The sequence below is a fragment of the Diadema antillarum genome, unplaced genomic scaffold (genome assembly GCF_040938485.1).
Source record: "Diadema antillarum isolate AM-2024a unplaced genomic scaffold, OU_Dant_1.0 seq00000014_RagTag, whole genome shotgun sequence".
Classification (NCBI taxonomy): Eukaryota; Metazoa; Echinodermata; class Echinoidea; order Diadematoida; family Diadematidae; genus Diadema; species Diadema antillarum.
In genome coordinates this window covers 258,691-279,911 of record NW_027271134.1, presented here as the reverse complement: position 1 = coordinate 279,911, position 21,221 = coordinate 258,691, and the positions used below count along the sequence as shown (strand labels likewise).

General features: G+C 38.5%; 1 protein-coding gene across 1 annotated transcript; it reads right to left on the bottom strand.

Annotated features, from left to right (window-relative positions):
* Nucleotides 1-437: 437 nt before the first annotated feature.
* LOC139725059 (ATP-dependent RNA helicase DHX58-like) lies at nucleotides 438-16,901 on the bottom strand. The gene is made up of 8 exons (XM_071636148.1): nucleotides 16,213-16,901; nucleotides 11,309-12,817; nucleotides 9,869-10,519; nucleotides 8,619-8,792; nucleotides 7,598-7,763; nucleotides 6,482-6,605; nucleotides 3,421-3,661; nucleotides 438-634 (listed from the first exon to the last, which is right to left on the bottom strand). The coding sequence occupies exons 1-8, from the start codon at nucleotides 16,496-16,498 to the stop codon at nucleotides 438-440; spliced, it is 3,348 nt and encodes a 1,115-aa protein (XP_071492249.1). The 5' UTR covers nucleotides 16,499-16,901.
* Nucleotides 16,902-21,221: the final 4,320 nt, after the last annotated feature.

The following is a 21,221-nucleotide window of genomic DNA, read 5'->3' as shown; positions in this document are numbered from 1 at the left end:
GGCTCCGATTTACAAAAATTTAATGCTGCGAAAATATCTTGTTTTACAGTAAAACTTACATTTAATCTTCCAACAAGTCATACCATTGATGCCTCACGTAGGTACAATACTATATACGTCAAATATTTCGTGAGGTGTTTATTTTTGCGAATTTCGCGAGTCAGCTGATATTTACGAAATTAAAAACACACAAAAATATTCACTCTAATGCCGATATGAATGTGACACACGAGTATACATTTCTCCGTTCAGTGCAGCCGGACTCCCCATCATGAATTTAACCACTCACAAAATTGTCGGGAAGTGCCAATTCGTGAAAATTTAGACTCACGAAATATAAGGCGTGTACAGTATAATAAATGAATGGAGTGCACTACTGAACCAGTTGGCTGTGTATGCAATCAATTCACTGCAGGGCAACCCCACCTTGAATCACTTCATTGCTCTGAAGCAATCTTAAAGTCAACCTTCTTCCACTTGTTGAAGGTCTTTTCTTCCAGACTTCCGTCGTCCAGCTGGTATTGAAACACCAGGCTTTTCAGCAACAGGTTGTAGCCTGGTTTGTAAACTCCTCCTCGAAGAAACTCAATGGCTTGACCCAAACGATTGTCACACCTCTTGCAGTGAAAATTCCCTACATGGGGTTGGCATAACATAAAAAAGAATAGAAACAATCAGTGAATTTCCGGCTGCAAGTTGACAAGCTCACAATCGCAACTTACACGTAACGCCATTATCATTCCACTCTTAAATTACTTAGATATGTGTTGCTTGATGGTTTGCATGGTGAAGTTAATGAGGGAGAAAGGTTTGTGGTAACAACATGTGGTTGTGGTTTCATGAAACTTCACTTCTCTCTCCCATCTCCATGAATTTTCAACCTTCAACTTTTCCCTCTCACCCCTCCTTTTTATTGCATCTTTCTCCTTCCTAACAATTTCCCAACCTTTACCCCGACTTTCACTCTATTCTTCCTCAGAACTCTTTCTGCCCCCTTTTCTCCCAAATCCACTACTGCAACTTCATCTTCCAGCTCACTGCTGCCCCTACTGTCTAAATTTGCATTCCTCACATGCTCCCTACGTGTATGTCGATTCCCTCCTCAACTCTCCTCTGTCTAGGCTCTTCTTCTGCCAAGCAACAGTCCCTGCTATGACTACACACATGGTATTACCACAAACCTTTCTCTCTGACTTAAATAATCATGGTTGCCCATTTCTAACAAGGAAAAGTAGAAATTACGCGGTGCGCAATATATGTCCCCGCCGGAAGTAGCATTTTGTAACAAAATGTACAATACAGGTCAAAAAATCAAGGTCAAAGGTCACAGAAGTCAAAGGTCAAAATTCTGTGTAGAAGTGTTGAAGCCCTCACCTAGTGCCATCACATAAAGCAAACGGAATCGAAATCGGGTTAGAAATGGCGAAGGAGTAGCATTTTGTAGCAAAATGTACAATACAGGTCAAAAAATCAAGGTCAAAGGTCAAAGAAGTCAAAGGTCAAAATTCTGTGTAGAAGTGTTGAAGCCCTCACCTAGTGCCATCACATAAAGCAAACGGAATCGAAATCGGGTTAGAAATGGCGAAGGAGTAGCATTTTGTAGCAAAATGTACAATATAGGTCAAAAAATCAAGGTCAAAGGTCAAAGAAGTCAAAGGTCAAAATTCTGTGTACAAGTTTTGAAGCCCTCACCTAGTGCCATCACATAAAGCAAACGGAATCGAAATCGGGTTAGAAATGGCGAAGGAGTAGCATTTTGTAGCAAAATGTACAATATAGGTCAAAGGTCAAGGTCAAAGGTCACGACTGAAATTCTGTGTAGAAGTTTCAAAGCTCCCATGTAGTGCTATCATATAAAGCAAACAGAATCAAAATTGGCTCATAAATGACAGAGAAGTAGCAAATTGAAGATTTTGATCACACACGGACGCACACACGGACGGACACACAGACGGACGGACGAACGGACACACGGACACACACGTACGGAGCCCGTTTCATACTAGTAGTCCCCTGCTCGAACTCGTTCGGCGGGGACAAAAATACAGGCAGCACTGTTGGTCCTATGCTCCTTTTCAAATGAATGCCTGTAGCATTGTATGAACAGGGACCTACCTGAGAGGTAATAAAATTTCACATTTTCAAACAAATTCTAAACATTGTGTAGGCCTATGTTCCTTTTTAAATGACACTTTACCTTGATTTTTAAGTAGTCTGATGTCCATTGATGATTGTCACATCATGTTCAAACCGGTATTAACCACGCAAATTCAAATGAACGGATTGCGAATAAGTTTCACCATATATGAAATGAAAAAATTAAGGAAGTTCAGATTCAAACACTTGTGTATATTCAAGAGCAATATAGGTCAAAGACACGCTATCATTTAAATATGGAAGTGCTGATAGGTGAATAGGTGACAATCCTCCACTGATCTGCACATCTTTAAATTTCCATTTCTTGAAGAAAAAAAAATAATTATATCTACCACATCACAATATTCAAAATCTCACAGAAGTTGCAAATTCTATGGTATTCTTTTATGCATAAAGCAGTTTATTTCAGTACAGGATTGTAAGATGAAGGCATCAAAATTGCATATGGTTGCAACTTATATCTCTGTTTCTCATTTTATGTCAAATTCTTATGAAACTTTCAATATTATGTTCATTCAATTTCACTCTTTAAACTTGAAAATAAAATGGGATTATCACTTTCAACCTCTGCCTTAGAGACATATTTTCTTGTTCTGCAAGTAATGAGTCAAATAAATCAATGCCCATGGAAACATTCAGCAATATAATCTGTCATTTTGTTTGTTTTCCTTATTATGTAAACCATATGTAGTAAAAAAGAAACATTTTTTTCTGAGGATTTCTGCAGTGAAAGGGTACTTTTCAGGGATGTCAGGTAATTTTATATTTGCAATGTGCACTACCATCAAGAGAGTATGATCTTTTTGAACACTTTAATGCCTGAAAGACAACTTTACCTCTACATTGCTTCACACAAGCAAACTATGTGAATTTTTGCCAAACCGAATATTTGTTTGTTTGTTTATTTTATTATTATTTTTTTTTTTTTTGGGGGGGGGGGGGGGACACAGGACAGAAATTTATGCACTAACATCACTAACATATAAAGGTCAAAAATGAAATTTCACTGTAAATTTGTTGTTTTTCAACTGTGTGGCCTCATTTGGATTAGAAAAGATGATAATAACAACCCGAAACTAATCTATTGCACACCATATTTTACCATTTATAGACTTAGTGGGAAAGGTATGTAATATGGACAAAGAAAACTGTCGCATTTTGGAAGGTCACCAAGACTATTTCTATAAAAAAAAAAGGAAAAAAACAAAAAACTATCCAAACCAACACATACACAGACGTTTACAACTGCTTTGCAACACTAACCAACTGTTCTTGACTCTCTGAATTCCATGGGAATATTGAATCTCCTGATCCTGGTTCGTTCTGAGATGGTGCCATCAAGACAGGTATAGTTGGACAGTCTGCGCTCAATGTCCTTTGCATGGCAAACAAAGGCCCTGCAGTCTGCCTTATTGCACAAGACTTTGACGTTAGATGCATTATGAGTAGACTTGTGGGTCTGGTTCTTTTTCTCCTTCTCTTCCACTTGCTGGATGATAGTCAGCTGAGAACAGAGAATTCACCAATATAGGTATTTTTGTTTATGTTTCACATACTAAGAATCTTGCTATAGGATTGGTCAAGAGCTGATCACGTGATAAAGTGTAGTTTTGCCTATCACATCACCTGGGAAGAAAAGTTTGTTACACTCTATGTTGATAGTCCCTATTTTTTCACTGATCTCTTCGGTCCATACAGTTCTAAACGCGAGATGAGTACATAATTGTACATGCGAAATAAATGTGCGTTGCACTGTGGACTATCACTTAAATAGGTCAAAGATAGTCCACAGTGCAATGCACTTTTATTTTGGTGCCGCGGTGCGAGGAGCAAATTGTTGTTTTTGTCATCTACGCTCATACATCTGCAGTAAGTTACAATTACGTAGCCAAAGCCCTAAGGATACATAACGACAGCTAAAACAGTTTCAGATGTGGAATAAAATGGGAATATATAGGACCCTAGATGTGGAATATAAAGCAAATCATCAACTTTTAGTTTCAGGCAATGAGACAAACTATCACTTCCTCGGTGATCTGAATGTGTACACCATCTTTAACATCCAGATGGCCTCGGAAGTGATAGTTCGTCCCATCACCTTCACCAACGTTGATTATTTGCTTACTATCTCTCATGCTTGTATGCAGAATAAAAACATGTTACAGTCTCTGAACAAGACTAAACATCATTGCACAAAGTGGTGAATAACCATATCCAGATGCTAAACTTGCAAAGATATGTCATAACTTGAAAGAATAGTCAGTGGATGTCGCTTTGTGATTCATTTAACAAATTTAATGTAAAATGAAATAATTTGGAAACATTTTGGCAAAATGCTATCCTACTGACATTTTATTTGTATTATTGATGATTTTACAATGTCCACAGAAATGCAACAGCCAATCAATATCACTACATATGGACTTTCCTCAATATTTGTTATAGCAAAAATCCCTTAATTTGAATCAATTATGTTGTCCTCAAATCGATATGTATTGACAACTCAGCAATAATGGCAATGGCAATACTGTTCTCATTTTATGACTAAAAACTAGAGGTCCAGATAAACTAAAGTTTCACTGTGGTTTAATTTTTGTGAATTTCATGAAAAAGAATGGTTTAGATAATTTTTGGATTGAGGCTCGAAGGAATTTTAGTGAGACTGTCATAGAGTAGCGTAACATTGCATAGGGATTGGCATAAAGTAGTGGAGTGTTGCATACTGTTTTGTAGAATGGCATACAGTAGTGTAGCATTGTGTAGACTTGCATAAAACTGTGTATGTTCATGCCCCCTGCTCTACACTACCAGTTAAAGTGGAAAAGACTCAAACATGTTCAGTTTATTTTGCTTATCCTGTATGCCCTACTCTTACAAAGGCCGTTGAAGCCACAGTGTAGGGTAGTGTAAGCTCAGTTTAGTCAGAACGCAACACTACACAACTGTACGCAAGCCCAGTGTGAGAGCCCCTTGGTTTCGTGAAAATACCCTCTAGGCATTGAAGAAATATTGGGGGAAAAAAAATAAAATCTTAACCTGTAGATGACGAGTCCCGGTTATACTCGGGCAGGGGTCTATGGGAAATGCGTGTTGGAGCAAAATCAGTCCGTTATCAACGGGTTAAGAATTTGACCTTGCATCCAAAAGTAACCATGCACAGTTTCATCCACTCAATCATACAAACATATACCAAGTTTTATTTGGATACCTCTAATAGTTGAAGTTATGCTGCCCACAAAATCGATTTTGGATGGAAGGACGGAAAAATGAAAGACAGAATGACAGAAGGACAACCCAAAACCATCTTAAATGCCGTAAGTGACTCTTCGTGGCGGAGGCATAAAACTAAAGTGTAATTTCAGCATTAAACACAATGATATTAAAGGGGAAATACAGTCCAAATATATAAGTTAGTCTTATACAAAAAGTTAAATCTTACAAGTTCAACAGTAAAAATTTGACTGAAACGGGATGAAAAATAAGGGAGTTATGACACTTTGAAGATTTTTTCATTTCTGCAAAACAGTTTTTGTACAATGGATATGAATATGCAAATGAGTGAGCTAACCATGTCAGACCCTCACAATTTTCCATTGATTGTGTAAAAAAAAATGACAAAAATTCAATGTTTCTGTCATTGAAGTCTGAAAAATGATGTTATTCCTGGTTGAATAATTTCAGAATAGTGATCAGGTAGACATATAAGGATTTGAACCTCGGTCATAATTGCGTTTGAATGAAAAACTGGAAATATCACAATTTTATGCACAAACTATATGATAGGTTGTGAGGGGATGACATGCCCACTTTGCCATTTGCATATCATATTGACTGTTCAAGAACTGTTTCCCCCCAAAATAGTGAAACTTCAATATGATGAAACTTTTTTATTTTTCTTCCGAATTCGATCAAAATTGAACTCTTAATATTTTACTTTCTTATCAGACTAAATTACAAATGTATTGGGACTGGATTTCCCCTTTAACATTTAACCTGACCTTTGACCTCATGACCCTAAAATTCTACAGAAAATCATGGTCAGGCAGAACATGAATATGTACTAAGTTTCATGAAGATACCTTGAGCCATTTCTGAGATCTGAAAAAAAAAGAAATTTCAGCATTTTTACTTGACCTTTGACCCCAGGGCCCAAATCTCTTTCCAGAGACTCTTCATCTTTTAATACAAGTATATACTAAGTTTAAAGAAAATACCTTTAGGCATTCCATAGATATTAATAAAATATTGAACTTCGGTTTTAGGATGGCTGGGAAAAAGCTGTGGATTTCAAACATGAGTAATGGTAATGAAGCAAAAAACTTACTTGTCTCTGTGCTAACTGCCTGCGCCATTCCTTGGGATCCATCTCCTTTGCTTGCTTGATGGCCTCATCCATTTTTACTATCCTTTCTCGGTTCTGGTATTCTCGTCTCTGATTCAGAGAGCCACTGTTGAGAGAGAACCAAGAAGTTGTCTTCATTCTTGTTCTAATTATGCCATTTCATTTCTTCTTCTTCTTCTTCTTTTTTTTTGCCATTTTCTGACAACTTTTTCAAAACACTTGAGGTGACACTGAGGCTCCTGGCAGTCAGTGCCTGGGGCTCAGCTCACAGGATTCTGAGATAGGGTCCATTGTTGGTCATCAAGGAGCAAAATGGACATGTTATCCATGAAGGCTTATCTTAACCATGATTACGATTCATATGATTGGAAACTGGTAAAGATTCCTTTACTTTCTGACACTGTTCCACTTCAAAAGCAAATGAAGATTTTGAGATAAGCATACAAAATCATACCATTTTGAGTTGTGTCAGTAAGTGTATGCATAAAGTAAGGGTTTATCTTGAACTACATTAATCTACAGGTAATGCTCGATTCTTTCCAACTTCAGCTTCAGATACACTTTCAACCCAAAAATGAGGTAATGCAGATATGTCCTTGACACACCTTTTTCAATTCTACAAATATGACCAGTATGAATTATGTGCTCCTTCACAGATATTGATACCAATTGTATCTCATACTTGTGTTGATGGGATTTTTTTTAATTGAATCTTTAATACCACAGTAGTCCCACAATGTCCTTTCTACATCACATGAGAAACTAAAATCAATGGGAAACACACAGCACAGCTTAACTCTGAATATATCCACTGAATATCTTACTAGTGCAAAGGTGCATGTCTTCCAGAGACGCATTTATTTATAGGCTTCAAAAAATCAGTGGAAGTTAACTCCAGCAACAGATTTCAACCTAGCGAACATGCAAACTTGGATTTCTGGGGTAACATCACATTAAAATCAGTCCTGCATGTAAGAAAAAGTCTGCCAAAATCAAGAGGCACAAAAACTGTAGGTATGTCGACCCATGAAATGGCATGCTCAGGGTTGTTCTCTTCAAAGCAACGTTCTCCAACAGCTAGAATCAAGTGTGACTTGCCTTTCTACAATCAAAAAGCACATGGACTTGTCTGCTCTTGCCCTGCCCTTGGACTGCACTGTGCCAATCTCATTGCTGACAAAGTTGTAGCGAATGATGGCATTGCAGGCAGGAATGTTGAGACCTTCTTGCACGATGTCAGTCGCAACGAGAAGGTTTGCTCTGTCTGGGTGGTCCTCATTATCTGTTATTGAAAAACAAAACAAAAAACATCTTAGAGTCCAAGTTAAGTGTCAGTGACACACTCATAGCAAGACTGTGCTAGCTTTGTTAAAAATGATTAATATCACACTAAAAAAACAACAACATTTAGTCTTATCTCTTTTTTCTCTTTTTTTTTTTAGCCTGCCATCTACTGATATGGATACAGGACATGACTTAATTGCAGTGAAGTCAGTGGGTAATTTACCACTGACAAATAATTATTCAGTAATATGGTATTTATTTTTGACTTAAAAATAAAAATTCTCACAAGAGAGTTTGAAATTCACCCCTTAAGATCAAAGATGAAATTACTTTTGGTGAAACCCTCCTGTGATATGTCCCTTCCAGGTACACTATCAAACGCAACATAGCTATCTCTTTTGGACTTCTATGCAATGTCATCATTCTTTACCCTTAACCAGTTGCTACTGTTGTACTGTCAGAGTCCGCATAGAACCATTGGCAGAGAAGATGGAAAGTTACACTGAGTTGTTCCATGGTAGCCTTATCCCCATTTGTATCACATATACCTGCCACCAAACCTAGTACTTTAATTCTACCCCTGAACATAATTCCTGCCAACTATGCCAGCCCCAACCCTCCCCCCCCCAAAAGAAAATAAAAAAAAAAATTATAATTTGAAACTGGAGTGGAGATGCACTTATGCATGCCACTTTTCTTCAAAATCTCACAATATTCTACATGTACTTCTTTATTCAATAACTTGCTAAATTTACCCTGGCCAATATTCTTGGTGTTCAAATGTACGGATCAGTCTGAATGTAATTGCTCAAAGGCAAGTGTTCAGGGTACTAACCATCTCTGAAGCGGTCAAGAGCTGCCTCCTGCTTGGCCTCGGTCTGTCCTGCATCAACCTCCTTGCTCTGTCCAACAATACGAACTGGACGAACTATCCTTTGAAGATCTTGGCTTTCTTTAATGAACTCAAGGAGGGCCCATGTAGCAAACCTGGTCCGTGCCAATACGATCGCTGCATATGCATAGATGATAAAATGTTCACAGTCAATTACAGGGCAGTTGTAGTCTGTCAACATGTAACATTTTTAATCAGAATATAGACATCTCTGTTTACAGCTCTTTCTCTTTACCATGGCACAGATACTGCCATGGAACAGGCGGAGATGCTGCCAACATGTTGCTTGAATTCAGTTTAATGTTAAGAGGAGAAAATGTGTTGATTTTTGTGCAATAAGAAAAGGAAAACATGTATACAGAAGAATGCCTAATGGAAAGGAAATTATTTCACCAACATTCTGTGTAGGCCTAGGTATTACTGAGTAAGAGAAAATGAACAAATAGAAGAAGGGCTTGTTCTCCATCATATGGCTGTTTGTAATATTTTATTTGCTTGGCAATGGTGCATTCCTTTGGCTGTTTTGGGTTTATCTATTGTTGTTCTTTTAAATCAGAAAAGTTATAAAGATAAGTGGAAAAATATTTAAAGCAAGATGTAATTTTCAGTTTGACATTGATCATTTTTCTATCAGGCAGTGAGGGATAATTCAGAAGAGAAATACAGGAAAGAGGTGAAATAGTTAAAGCAATACATAAGCTTAATTCTTTTTAGTTTGACATTGTTCTTTTTTTTTCTTTGTGATGTTCGATACACGTAAGGTACATTTCCTGTACACTATATATGCAGACATGCAGTAGGTATTGGCTGCAAAGATGTATAAACTGCATCCTCTATTTTAGAACTGTAAAATTATGAAATTTTAGATTGTCATAACTTCCTTATTTCTCATCCAATTTTGATCACATTTAGTTTAGGTAGTTTTTGCTCTGATCATGAATGAAATATTACAATCTATATAAAAAAGTGTGAATGTTCATATGCATGCATTCATAAATATGTACGATGTATCACATTCGGTCATTGCATCATAGTGCTTGTTTTTCCTTTGCCCCCCCCCCCCCTCCACCTTTTGCCATCCTTACACAAAACTTTTATCAAAATATTGAAATGATATTTTTACCTGTGTAATACACTGTGAATTTTATTCCTCAGGATAACTCTTTTATGAAGGACATGTATAGGATTCATACCTTTGGACTTTGGTTCTTTTTGGAAGACACGCTTTATGAGTTCTTGCAGGCAGAGGAGTTTTGGGTTACCCAAAGGATCATCCCTCTCTGCTAGATCCCTCAACTCTGGCAAATTTTTCTCATAGATGAGGCGGCAGTTTCTTCCAGTCGTTGTAACATCAATGCTAGACCTTGTCGATAACTTGAATGTTTCAACTGCTCGGACGGCATCTGTGGCCCGTAAGTCCTCATAGACCATGAGAGCAAGGTTGAGGTGGAAGAGGTATGATGCGCAGGCATAAAGGTCTTCATTGTGACCTTCTGCCTGGGATCGTATAGTGGCTATCCAGCATTCATAGTCTTGAGTCCCTTTGGGTGACGTCTGGTCATTTTCAACGTCCATACTCAAGTATTTGGAAAGTAGATGGTTTTCAATATCTTCCATAGTTTCCTTCAAGAGTTGTACGAAACGTCTGCTGATATCTGTCTCATCCTTTTTTGGAGTGGCAACTATTTTGTCTGCTTCGGGAGGCTTGTTCTTTTCCTTCAGTTCTTCAATATTCTCTGGCTTTTCAACAACCTTCACCCCTAAACAATCCAGGTTTGCGCACAATGTGACAATGTGACTGTGGGCATCATCAGAAGTGCCAGTACCAATGGAAGCAGTAAGACCTGGGAAGATTGAACAGGTTAAGTATCAGTGAATTGATTTCACCAATATCATTCACCATGCAAAAAACAAAAAACAAACGAAAAAAAAAAACGGTAATAAGAATGATACTTGAAATTGTAAGAGTAGCTTGAATATTATTGCTACCTAATGATAAAAAAGTTCATCAAACGAATGCTAATATTGTTACAGACATCTGGATTATGATCAATTTGTTCTTATTTTTGGAATTTACAAATGACAATTTAAAGGGAAAGCATGATTCTCACAGGCCTACAGAACTGTCAATTTTTGCTCCAAAATGTATACTTATGCATTAGAGATGATGCATGAAAGACAGTCTAACAACGCAATTTCTGTTGGGCAACAACAAAAATGTGAAATACATGCAAACCAAATAGGTTTGCTAGAAAAACTACGGTTTCTGATCATACCCTAACAGTTGCTACATTTTTTTTTTTTATAATCAAGTATTGATAATAAACAACTCTGGCCACAGTAGTATCCACCAATCTTCCACACAAGAGTGAATCACATACAGTTTGTTGGAAAATGTGACTGGTTGGGAGATGATTGATCACCATGTAACATTCTACTTACCCACTAAAAAGGGAAGGGCAGTACAGGAGAAAAAAATTAATACACAAAATTGATACATTCTAAACTATTTGTCTAATTTTGATGAAACCTTAATTGTTCTTTTGTCCAAATTTGCCCTACTGATGAAAGCCAACTTGAATATTTAGTGGATTTCATAATAATCTTGTAAATAATGCATGCATTCATCTCACCAATGACTTGTGGAAGCCCTTTTTGTGGTAGTCCCACCTGCCATTTGCCAGCAGCAACTTTCTCTGCAAGAAGCACCTTCTTGTCTTTCAAGTACTGCCTCATAATTTCATTGTAGGGATGATTGAGAGTTGTGTGATGGCATTCATCAAACACAATCATTGAAGCATCAGATAGACAAAACTGCCCTTGGATGAGTGCATTAACAAGGACTTGTGCTGTGATCATCAGTACTCTGACATTGCCCCTATTGAAGACACTGCTGAACTGCTCCCCTGGCCCGAGTGCAGCCACAGTTCCTGGCACAAATAACTCCTGGAAAGCTTCACGCTGCTGCTTCTTCAAATGCCTGGTTGGTACAATGAATATTGCTTTAAAGTCTTCCTCATGGCCTTCCTGTTTCATTTTCAGCATTCGTTTGTAGCAAATATTTGCCACTGTGATCGTCTTTCCAGATCCAGTGGGAGCACAAATGATGTAGCTGGCTCCCTTTATGCCTGGTTCAGCTAGTTCATCTTGGTAGCACCGAAGTGTAGTCTTTGTACTGCCCTTGGTTGAAGCATTAAAATTCAGTTCCACTTTTGGTTTTGAGATAATCTCTTCCCTATTTGCAAATGACTCTGCTTGACCTGGAGATTCTGAGTCCTTTGTTGTATCCGTACCAAGTCTGCTGCCAACAAGATCCTCACCAAATCTTGCTGAAACCTCCTTGGTTGGGGTCAAAAACTGAAGTTTACTAGCGTGACCTCCATGCAGCAACTCACTATCAAGTTCTACAGCAGAGGATTTGCTGAGTTCAAGTGAAGCAGAATCCTTCACTACATCTGGAGTGAGCCCTGAAATTGGATGATTCTGATTTTCAGCATCAATTTCTGTCTCCTGATGCAAAGGTGACTGAGGAACCTTGTCACGTTCATCAGTTCCAAGCAAGAGTTCCATATCTGACAGTGACATACTTTTCATGGCATTCATTGTTTGTTCAAGGGTGGAAGATGGCTGCACCTGCAATGGCAATGTTTGATTTGATGGTGTAGAGACGCTAGTTTGGGCAGAAAGCTGCTGCGTTGGCGTGGTGTCAACAGGTCGAGATTCTGATATCAGTAAACGTGATTCAGAGACACTTCCCTCATTTCCAGCATCAAATCCTTCAGCACTGTGGGGAGGTGGTACTGAATGGTGCATGCTCTGTGGTGCTACATCACTTCCTGGTTCCTTGCTGCGTAGAGGAGATGGCTTGCTAATCAGACTTTGATGGTCTTGAGTTTGCCCAGAGGGAGTACGAACCCTTTGTCCATTACAGCTGGCAATTTGTGTCTGAGGTGGAGACTTCTCTTGATCACCAAACTGAGGTAGTACAGCTGGAGACTTGACCGTTGATGCTGTTGATGGTGATGCCCCCACCTCTGGCTGCTTCCCTAGTGATGGGGATGCTTGCATGCCTTGAGGCTGTGCTTGGAAGCTTGATGGTGGAGAACTCTGGCCCTCTGGTGTGTGCATTTTGGCCTTGTATTCTAGGAATGGTGAAATAAAACGGGAAGACACAAATATTAGTCTTTCTGCCATGAGAAATATGCATGCTCAGCACATCAAGTCGACATCCCATAAGCATGGCAGCATAGCACTCTGACCAGACAGGCAGGAAATATAGTCAGGTTTAGGTAAGATTTCTTACATTCACAGTTTTACAAACAGTTGATGCTTGCATGCGTAATACAATACATTATAATGTCAAAGAAATGATTGCGTATTTTGTGCACGCATAATATGGTAATTTGATATTACGTATAATACATCTTGAAACAATACATGTAAACATATAAATATGCCCAGGTCTAATTCATCATAAATAAAGACTTCTGAATCAAAGTTAGGAGTAATGATAAACTACACAATGAATGAGGTTGGATGTCCTCACAAACTCTGTGACATTTGTAAACATGTGACATTCCTCGATCCCCACAGCACCTCTCTCTACAGAGAACCTACTAAAAATCTAACCAGGCCTCACATCTTTTCATAAAGTGGACTAAATAGGATATACTACATAGCTTGGAATTTTTTTTTAAAATACCCCACCTTCTCCCATAAAAAACAAGATGTACCAACTTCACAATAGGTAATTAGCTATCATAGTTGACAACTGTGATAGCTAAGTACCCAATGATGTGGTAAATCCCGTAACAAAATAAAGTCATTATGAGGTCAGACACATTTTTTCTTAAATTCAGAGGGACTATACGATAATTCATTTGTTTTGGCATAAATCATGAAAATACATGAAAAACTCTGGGCAGAGTTTGAGCAGAACATGCTCCCCCTGCATACATGCTATAGGACTGAAGTGAAGAAGATTTGACATGTGTGCATATAGATGTACACTGAGAACACACAGATTTTGCTGTTGCTCTTTTGGTCTCTTTATTGTACTAAGTACTGCTTAACTCTATGCAGATTGAGATTCATTACATACCGGCCACAGTGCATTCTCCATTGAAGTTAATAAGGAGAAATTATTCTTATAAATTCAAAGTTACAAGAAATCATGAACGATAGAGTGAATGAGGTTGATTGTTGTCACTAGTAGCCTTGACAATCGCAAACATATTGGCCTGATTTCACAACGGTGGTTCCGACTTGCGATTCACAAAGGTGGTTTCAAACCATTACCTTTCTCCGCAGCCTTCTACGTCACGAGTTTGAGTCAACTGTTTGGGGTGGTCTGAAACAGTGGACTCAACTGAAACCGTGTTTTTTGAGTCCACCATTTGTGAATCACACACTTGAAACCACGGTTTCTAAAAACCATGGTTTCTAGAAACCGAGGTTCCATTTGAAACTACCTTTCTGAATTCAGGCCATTATTTGACATTCCTCTCCACTGCTCTTTCCTTCTGAAAGACCATTAAAAATTAATCAAATACTAGTAGCCTGCACATTCAATTCTGTTGTGGATTTGGTTTTATCATAATACCATTGCTGTGCTGGCAGAGGATTCGTACCTTTTTTTTTTTTACTCAGGTTAGAAATACATATAATACTCGGCAATTTTATAATTTGTATATTCCAAATTATAGATATAATCACTCCAGACGAACGATATGTTATGCTGGTGCTTCTTTATGGAACGCCTTCCCCTTGACTCAGCATAACTTGCATGTTCCCTCGCCATGTCTTTTGTTAGTCACATTGATATCACAGAAACATGCAAGTTATGCTGAGTCAAGAGGAAGATGCATTCCAATGTCTTTTGTTAAACATTTCAGTACTTTAGCAATGATTGACAGATGAGGTCATCTGAGGAATATTGGTTTGGAAGAATTTTTTGTGGGCGTTCCCAAGTAATCTGAAGAAAAATAGAAGAAAAAAATCGCTAAGAATATATGGAATGTTTCTAGACATTCGTTTCACTGCAATTTAGTTGAGGGTATCATAAATCAACACAAATCAACATGCATTTGGATTTCATGGCCCCTTTAAGTGTACGAACAGTCTGAATTTAAGAAAAATATATTAAGTCAATAATTCTTCTGTCTTTTATGATTTTAGTTAAATAATTATGTATTTATAAGGATTAATGCATTATGTTAACTTGCCTTGTTGTTTTGCCTCTTGTTGGTTTTGTACTTTGTAATGTCCTCTGTTTAAGTTTTTATGATGTGTGCGTTTTGTTTTGTCCATGTATAGTTGACTATATTTCCAGGGGATTAACCTTGAAAGGCTGGTTTAAGCCTATATGTTGATTCCTCCACTTCTCTTGATATAAACTATGTTTTGCATACTTTTTATTTGCCTATATGATGTCCCTTGTATTTTGCGATGTACAGTGTAATTGTCTTTTTTTTAATCAGATTTGTGGAAATAAATTGAATTGAATTGAAAACTTGAACTGAATACACTGGAGAGGTAGGAAACTTTCCCATCTCCCCGGTTAAAGACATGTTTCTTTGTGGTTTCTAATATCGGCTTCAATGCGATTGCCCCAATCCGTTGTTAGCGGGCAATTTGTGCTACATGGATGGTGAGCTACATGGACGATGTTAGCACTCTTTTAGGGGTTAAGCTGTGACTGATGCTAGCCAGACCAATGAGGAACACTCTTTCTCACATTGAATTCAAGGACCATGTGAATATGATGAGAATGAGTTCTTGGAGGCAAGTGCATTGCTTGCCTCATTTTATGAAAATCATACCTCAAAGAAAGTGTACGATACCAGTCAGCATAAATTTTAACTATAAATATTGACAGTTCACGGCAGATACGGCAAATTCAATAGTTCAGAATCTGTACCCATAAACTCTGGAAACTGCATGGTAACTAGCATTGTGACCGTTTATTTCCAATTACATTGTAGATTCATTTCTCTTTGACAAAGTTACTAAAATTACCGGTATCAATACCTATCAATTTTATTTTTGTACCTTAAAGGGGCATAGTCCCGGTAGTGTAGAGGGCGCTGTCGATGATACTGCCGATCACCGTTAGCATTGATACGAAGATTACCGAAGTTGAGCTGTCATCAAGAGTAAAGTGCGTAGCTGTTGCTAAGTAACGTTGCCTTCGTTGTCTTCTCTGCGCATCGCGCAGTCTGTAGTAATGCCAGGGTGCGTGCATATGTGCTTGTTATTATGACATCACAAAAGAAGTTTGCTAAAGCTGTCATCCCCCTCAGCCGAATCATGAGCTGAACTGTGATCCGACCACTGACTACAGTGAATCGGACTTCTTCAGACTCGGGGAAGTGGGCCAACGCTAAAGCGTAAGCGCTAAAGAGGAGTCGATAGCGTAGGTCTCTATAGGAAACTTGCGCCATGCGCCCGCGTACGCATTTGACTAAAACACAGGGACCATGCACCTTTAAAAGAATGTAAGGCCATTCTACATACTTTTCTAGGAATAGAATCTTACCCTCATACATCTCCTTGGCTTCCTTTGCCAGCTGTTGTTCATCAATTGCTTCCAAATCCTCAAACAGTTCAGACAGGTCATCCTCCCGATATCTGTGCTCCTCGGATTGTTTCATCATGTAAGTCCAGAAATAAAGAAAGTCCTCTTTTACACATTTTTCAGCTTCAAACTGAGGAATGCTTTTATAGAATATTAGTTTTTTCCTCTGGTCACTTGTCAAGTCAGCACTCACATGCAAGAAAATTTGTTTCAGTGTTCTTACTTGCTTTCGCTTAGGAGTCGCCATCTTGCATTCTTGGTCAGTGAGACTTACAACGGTCAATACTTGCTGGATATGAAGTATGGTAAATCGAATCAAATGCACAGAGCGATATAAATTCTGACCGCAAATTTCTTTTTGAGTGTGCACAACATTGAGTCGTCGATTCTGTGTGTCAGTGGGCTTCCGTCGATTCTGTGTGTCAGTGGGCTTCCGTCACACGATTTTCCCGAACAAACTGCTCCACTCCACAGCGCAAAATTACAACGACTCGTGTTTCTCCCTCGGTAGCACCCTTTCTCTATCACACATCATGATTATGTAGCTTCTAAATCAAGCAAATCATCATGACGAACGCCTGATTTTTAGTGATTTAGTCTAATATTGAAGACGATGGCTCTGACTACAAGTACAACCGTGTAGAAATGGACGGCAGGTTCCTAGTCGTAGTGTACCAGTGCTTCCTTGGTGTACCTGCTGTCGGCATCGCGTATCGTGCAGCGATGATTTCTTCCGTAATTTTGGCTCTTTAATTTCTCTAAGGGAGGGGTAATGTAAGATTGGGGCTGACTCAGTCATGCATTAGCGAAGTCTGATTTTATTTCTCTCCATCTGCACAGAAGAAGAGATTGTATCGTAGTTGTGCTGTCACTAATTCCAGAATATATGGTACTGAGTGTCTATTTATATCGTCACGCAAAAAAACACCCCTATAGAAAAGTGGAAGCGCCGAAAGCCGTCATCAGTGGGATTCCCCCTGCTCTAAATTTAGCATGGGGGGTTGTGGTGTAAAGGTGTGGAAACCGGTATGCTCTTGTGCGAAGAGAACCATCAAATCAAGCTCCGTTGTGGACAAGATTACGAAATATTTATCCACAACGATATTGCAGTGAGAGCTCCAATGTGTGCGTATAATTGTTCATAATAAGTGTTATCCCTCGAAACGCCAATACATGAACTCTGATTGTAAAAGAAATCAACATTTCTCCATAGCAACAGGCGATGACGGTTATTTCGCTTATTAGAGATTGACTCAATACGCGTTTTCACATCAGCCCGATGTTTGGAAATAGCGCGTTATTTTCTGACTTGGGAAACTGGAAAATATCTCGAGCTTGGATTTTTATCGGGCTGATGTGAAAACGCCTAGTCTGTGAGAAGCTCTAGATGAGTTGGAATGAGGCACAGTAAATTTACTGTAGTCTGAACTAGACCAAACAAGCATGTTGGATTGTCACCCCTTTTCTCTGATAGAGGATTAATGCAAACAAGCGATGGCAGTGGCAGTGCACTCAAACCGGCCTTTTAGCGACCACCTGCCGTATGCAGCCACTGAACCCCCCAGCAGCTTCACCTGTAACGCGGTCAGTGGCCACCACTGTTGTTTCCCGCGATAGTGTGTATAGCGACCACAGACCTATACTATACGGACGCGCCATAATTCAGCGTGTTTTTCTGCTCTGCAGCTGTACCGGTCATTCATTGCTAAAAGTTTGGTGATCGCCAACGCTGTTTCACCCACCATGTCAGGCATGATAAACTTGTGAAATGCTTTCTTGCTGTATACGCACGCTTATCAGTACCGGGGTTGTTCAGTGCATGATACTATACAAATGATGCACATGCATGTACACTATATGCAATACACGGATAACGGTAATCTGTCTATAGCGGCCAATTCACCTGTCTGTAACGGTCACTTTTTTTCATCTCCCCTGGATGGCTGCTATAGACAAGTTTGACTGTATAACAGTCAGATGAGAAAAATAGTTATCATTGTATAGAATCTGCTAGCAATAACTATCAAACTTATTTAGACGATGGTGTTTGACAACGGCTGAACACGGAATTTCGATTTTTATGAAGACATATACTCTGATTTATTATGGTAAACGACTGAAACCAAGCATCGACTAGCAGGAGCACACAACTAAAACATTATTACATGTGAATGAAAGAGTGATAATGCAGCATTCTCTATTTAATCTTTTTGTATTCTTGTTCCATATTCCATATTCTATACAAGTTTCATTCCATTTGATTTCAGAAGAAAAATGTTTATACAACAGTCAGTTCGAAACAAAATTGCACAAATGTATAAAATACACAATGAAGCGATGTGTAATATAGGAACCTACTAAAAAGGAAAGCTTGTATTTTTATAGGATGTAGATTCCAAATAAAATTATGTGATATAAGCGTTTAGTACAATATGTCAATGCCGAAAAATGACGAAACATGCAAGAATACAATATGTTGAGAATAAATAAAATTTACGGAATGTACAAAGTATTGTATGATGTTCATGATTATACTTAAAGGTCATGGTGACCTTTGGTAGCAGTGATTAAAAAAAAACATTTCAAGATATCACTTGCGATGCATATTCCCATCCGGTTTTTTGTGGGACTTGAAACCACCGGGAGGGGGGCTTTTTGGCCCCCCTTCAGATCTCGGTCGTGGCCTTCGCGCAATCCTCGCGGAAATTTGCACTATAAGGTAGAGGCCAATGTAATCTACAAGACTGTATAGTTAGACTTTTCAAATTTTGATTTATGTATTTTATATTAATTAATTTATGCTAGTTTATGCAAAAATATATATTTTTTTGCCTATAAATCAAAAAATAAAGCTCCAAGACTTCTAATTTTGGGTGAACGTATTCTTTTCAATATACTCAACAATAATATTGAAGCAAAAATTCGGCTTCATAACTATTTCTTATTATTTATTGTTTATTGAATTTCTTATATTTCTTCGTTTTTTACTTTTTATTTTTGTAGATTTTTTGTCAAAATTTGTCGCAGAAACTTTTTAAAGCATGATCAGGCTAAAATAAATCATTATCAGCCATTGAAAGTAAAAATATTTATTTTTATATGAATTCATTGCAAAAACACAATTTACATTGCATTTATACACAAAATCATGTTTTTGAGCAATTTTGGGGTCGACGAATTTTTTCAAAGGGGCGTGGCTTCAAAACGGTATGCCCGGGAGCGACAAATTTGGTCTCAAAAGTTGCGATACTTGAAAGAAAAAAGTCAAAAAATGTCGCGGCGAGAGCACGCGAAACGTCGGGGGGGGGGGGGGGGGTAGGGTTAAGCCATATAACTGTATAGACGGTTTAGTCTGGGAACATTTTTATTATAAATAATATATAGTTCACATTTTGTATATTTAACAATTACACTTAACATCGATTATACTTGCTCAAATTTTTTACATTGGTTGTTCCTATATCCCTAACTCACATTATTTTTAGAACTACTTTGAAGCACTAATGCTGAATTTTTGTTTCATCTGCTATTGGTAAATTTTGCCTCAAAGTATCAATGTTAAGGAAAGTAACGAATTGACCAAACAAATGAAGTCATGATTGAAGTCAATGAAGTGAATGAATATTCTGTTAATGAGAAGGAGAAATTACTTTTTTCTCAAATTCCTTTTATATACGGGTTTTACCGGGCGTTTTCATTATACAGAATGCCGAACATCAGTACAGCTCCGTCTCTCGAGGCTCATAATGCGCCCCGACACGTAACAACCCGGGAGGTTAAGTTGCATAAACAGACATGTACGTTGCATGATCGACAAAATTCACACACGTTACTTGTAATTTTTCTCTTTGATTGATATAATGATTTACAATGGTCTTTATTGATATCTGACTACAGTGCCTATAAATAATGCTAAATTGCACAGATGTAGGGCCTACAAACAGTTACATAAAAATCTAATGGAACATTCACCTTCATAGGCCTATGATAGACAATCAAGATTATGAAAGTTCCAAACAAAACATGATTATCAAACTTAGGGTAATACACCCGACTATTAAATGGTCGTTTGTTTCAAGTCGACTTAAAACACACACACACTGGCGTAGCCAGGGGGGGGGGGGTGGCGCGATGGGGGCGGTCACCCCCCCCCCCCCCCCCCTAAGATTTGGACCGGGGATTTGGGAGGCGGAAAAAAAATGCGTGTATACTGTATGCATGCACATGAAGCGGGTCTCCTTTGCAACCTTTCATCAAACAAGATATTTTTGTTTGAATATTTCACTCAAAGTGTGCACCAGATGGTTGAATTTCAATTCCAAATATGCAAAATCTCTCGTGCTTGGGAGGGGGTATCCCCCTCCCAAACCCTCCCCCTCTGTGCCTCTTTTCCTAGCTAAGTACACTTTTTAGATTTACAAAAAATTCTGAATAATTCTGAGTGCACAAGACTTATCACTTTATATTCCGAAAACTGAAGGTTCCCTCATGTATCTTAAGGGGAATTTCCCCTTTTAATCGACCCTTTCCTCCCTCAGCCCCCCCATCAGTTTTTTTTGTTTTTTGTTTTTGTTTTTGTTTTTTTGTTGGTGATTTCCCAAATGTTGATTCCATATGCGTGTACGAGATATCTCAATTTCAACCTTAAAAAGATAAAAGCTCCATCGGAAGGGAAGGGTGGAGATAACACTCGCCCACGCCTTCTCCATGCTCGCCCCCCCCCCCCCCCCCGCCATGCAAAGAAGTAGACTGTGGCTATACCCAGATCGCTTTATTTCAATTCTAAAAACGCAAAAGCTCTGCTAGCGGGAGGGGGAATCCCCCTTCCACTTTAAGCTCTATCCATACCTCACTAGACTTTACATACGCGCAGATGGTGCACATTCGGAATAAGAGCTAAATTCCGTGATTTTAACACTTCGATGAAAAAGTATTGCACCAAAAATTTGCACCAGATCGCTGAATTTCAG

Coding starts and splice junctions, on each gene's coding strand:
- LOC139725059 (XM_071636148.1), bottom strand. CDS start 16,498: ATGGCGACTCCTAAGCGAAAGCAAGTAAGAACACTGAAACAAATTTTC. Junction 8,793..9,868: donor AAAAGAACCAAAGTCCAAAG/GTATGAATCCTA, acceptor ATGCATATGCAG/CGATCGTATTGGCACGGACC. Junction 6,606..7,597: donor TGCTTTTTGATTGTAGAAAG/GCAAGTCACACT, acceptor CTCTCTCAACAG/TGGCTCTCTGAATCAGAGAC.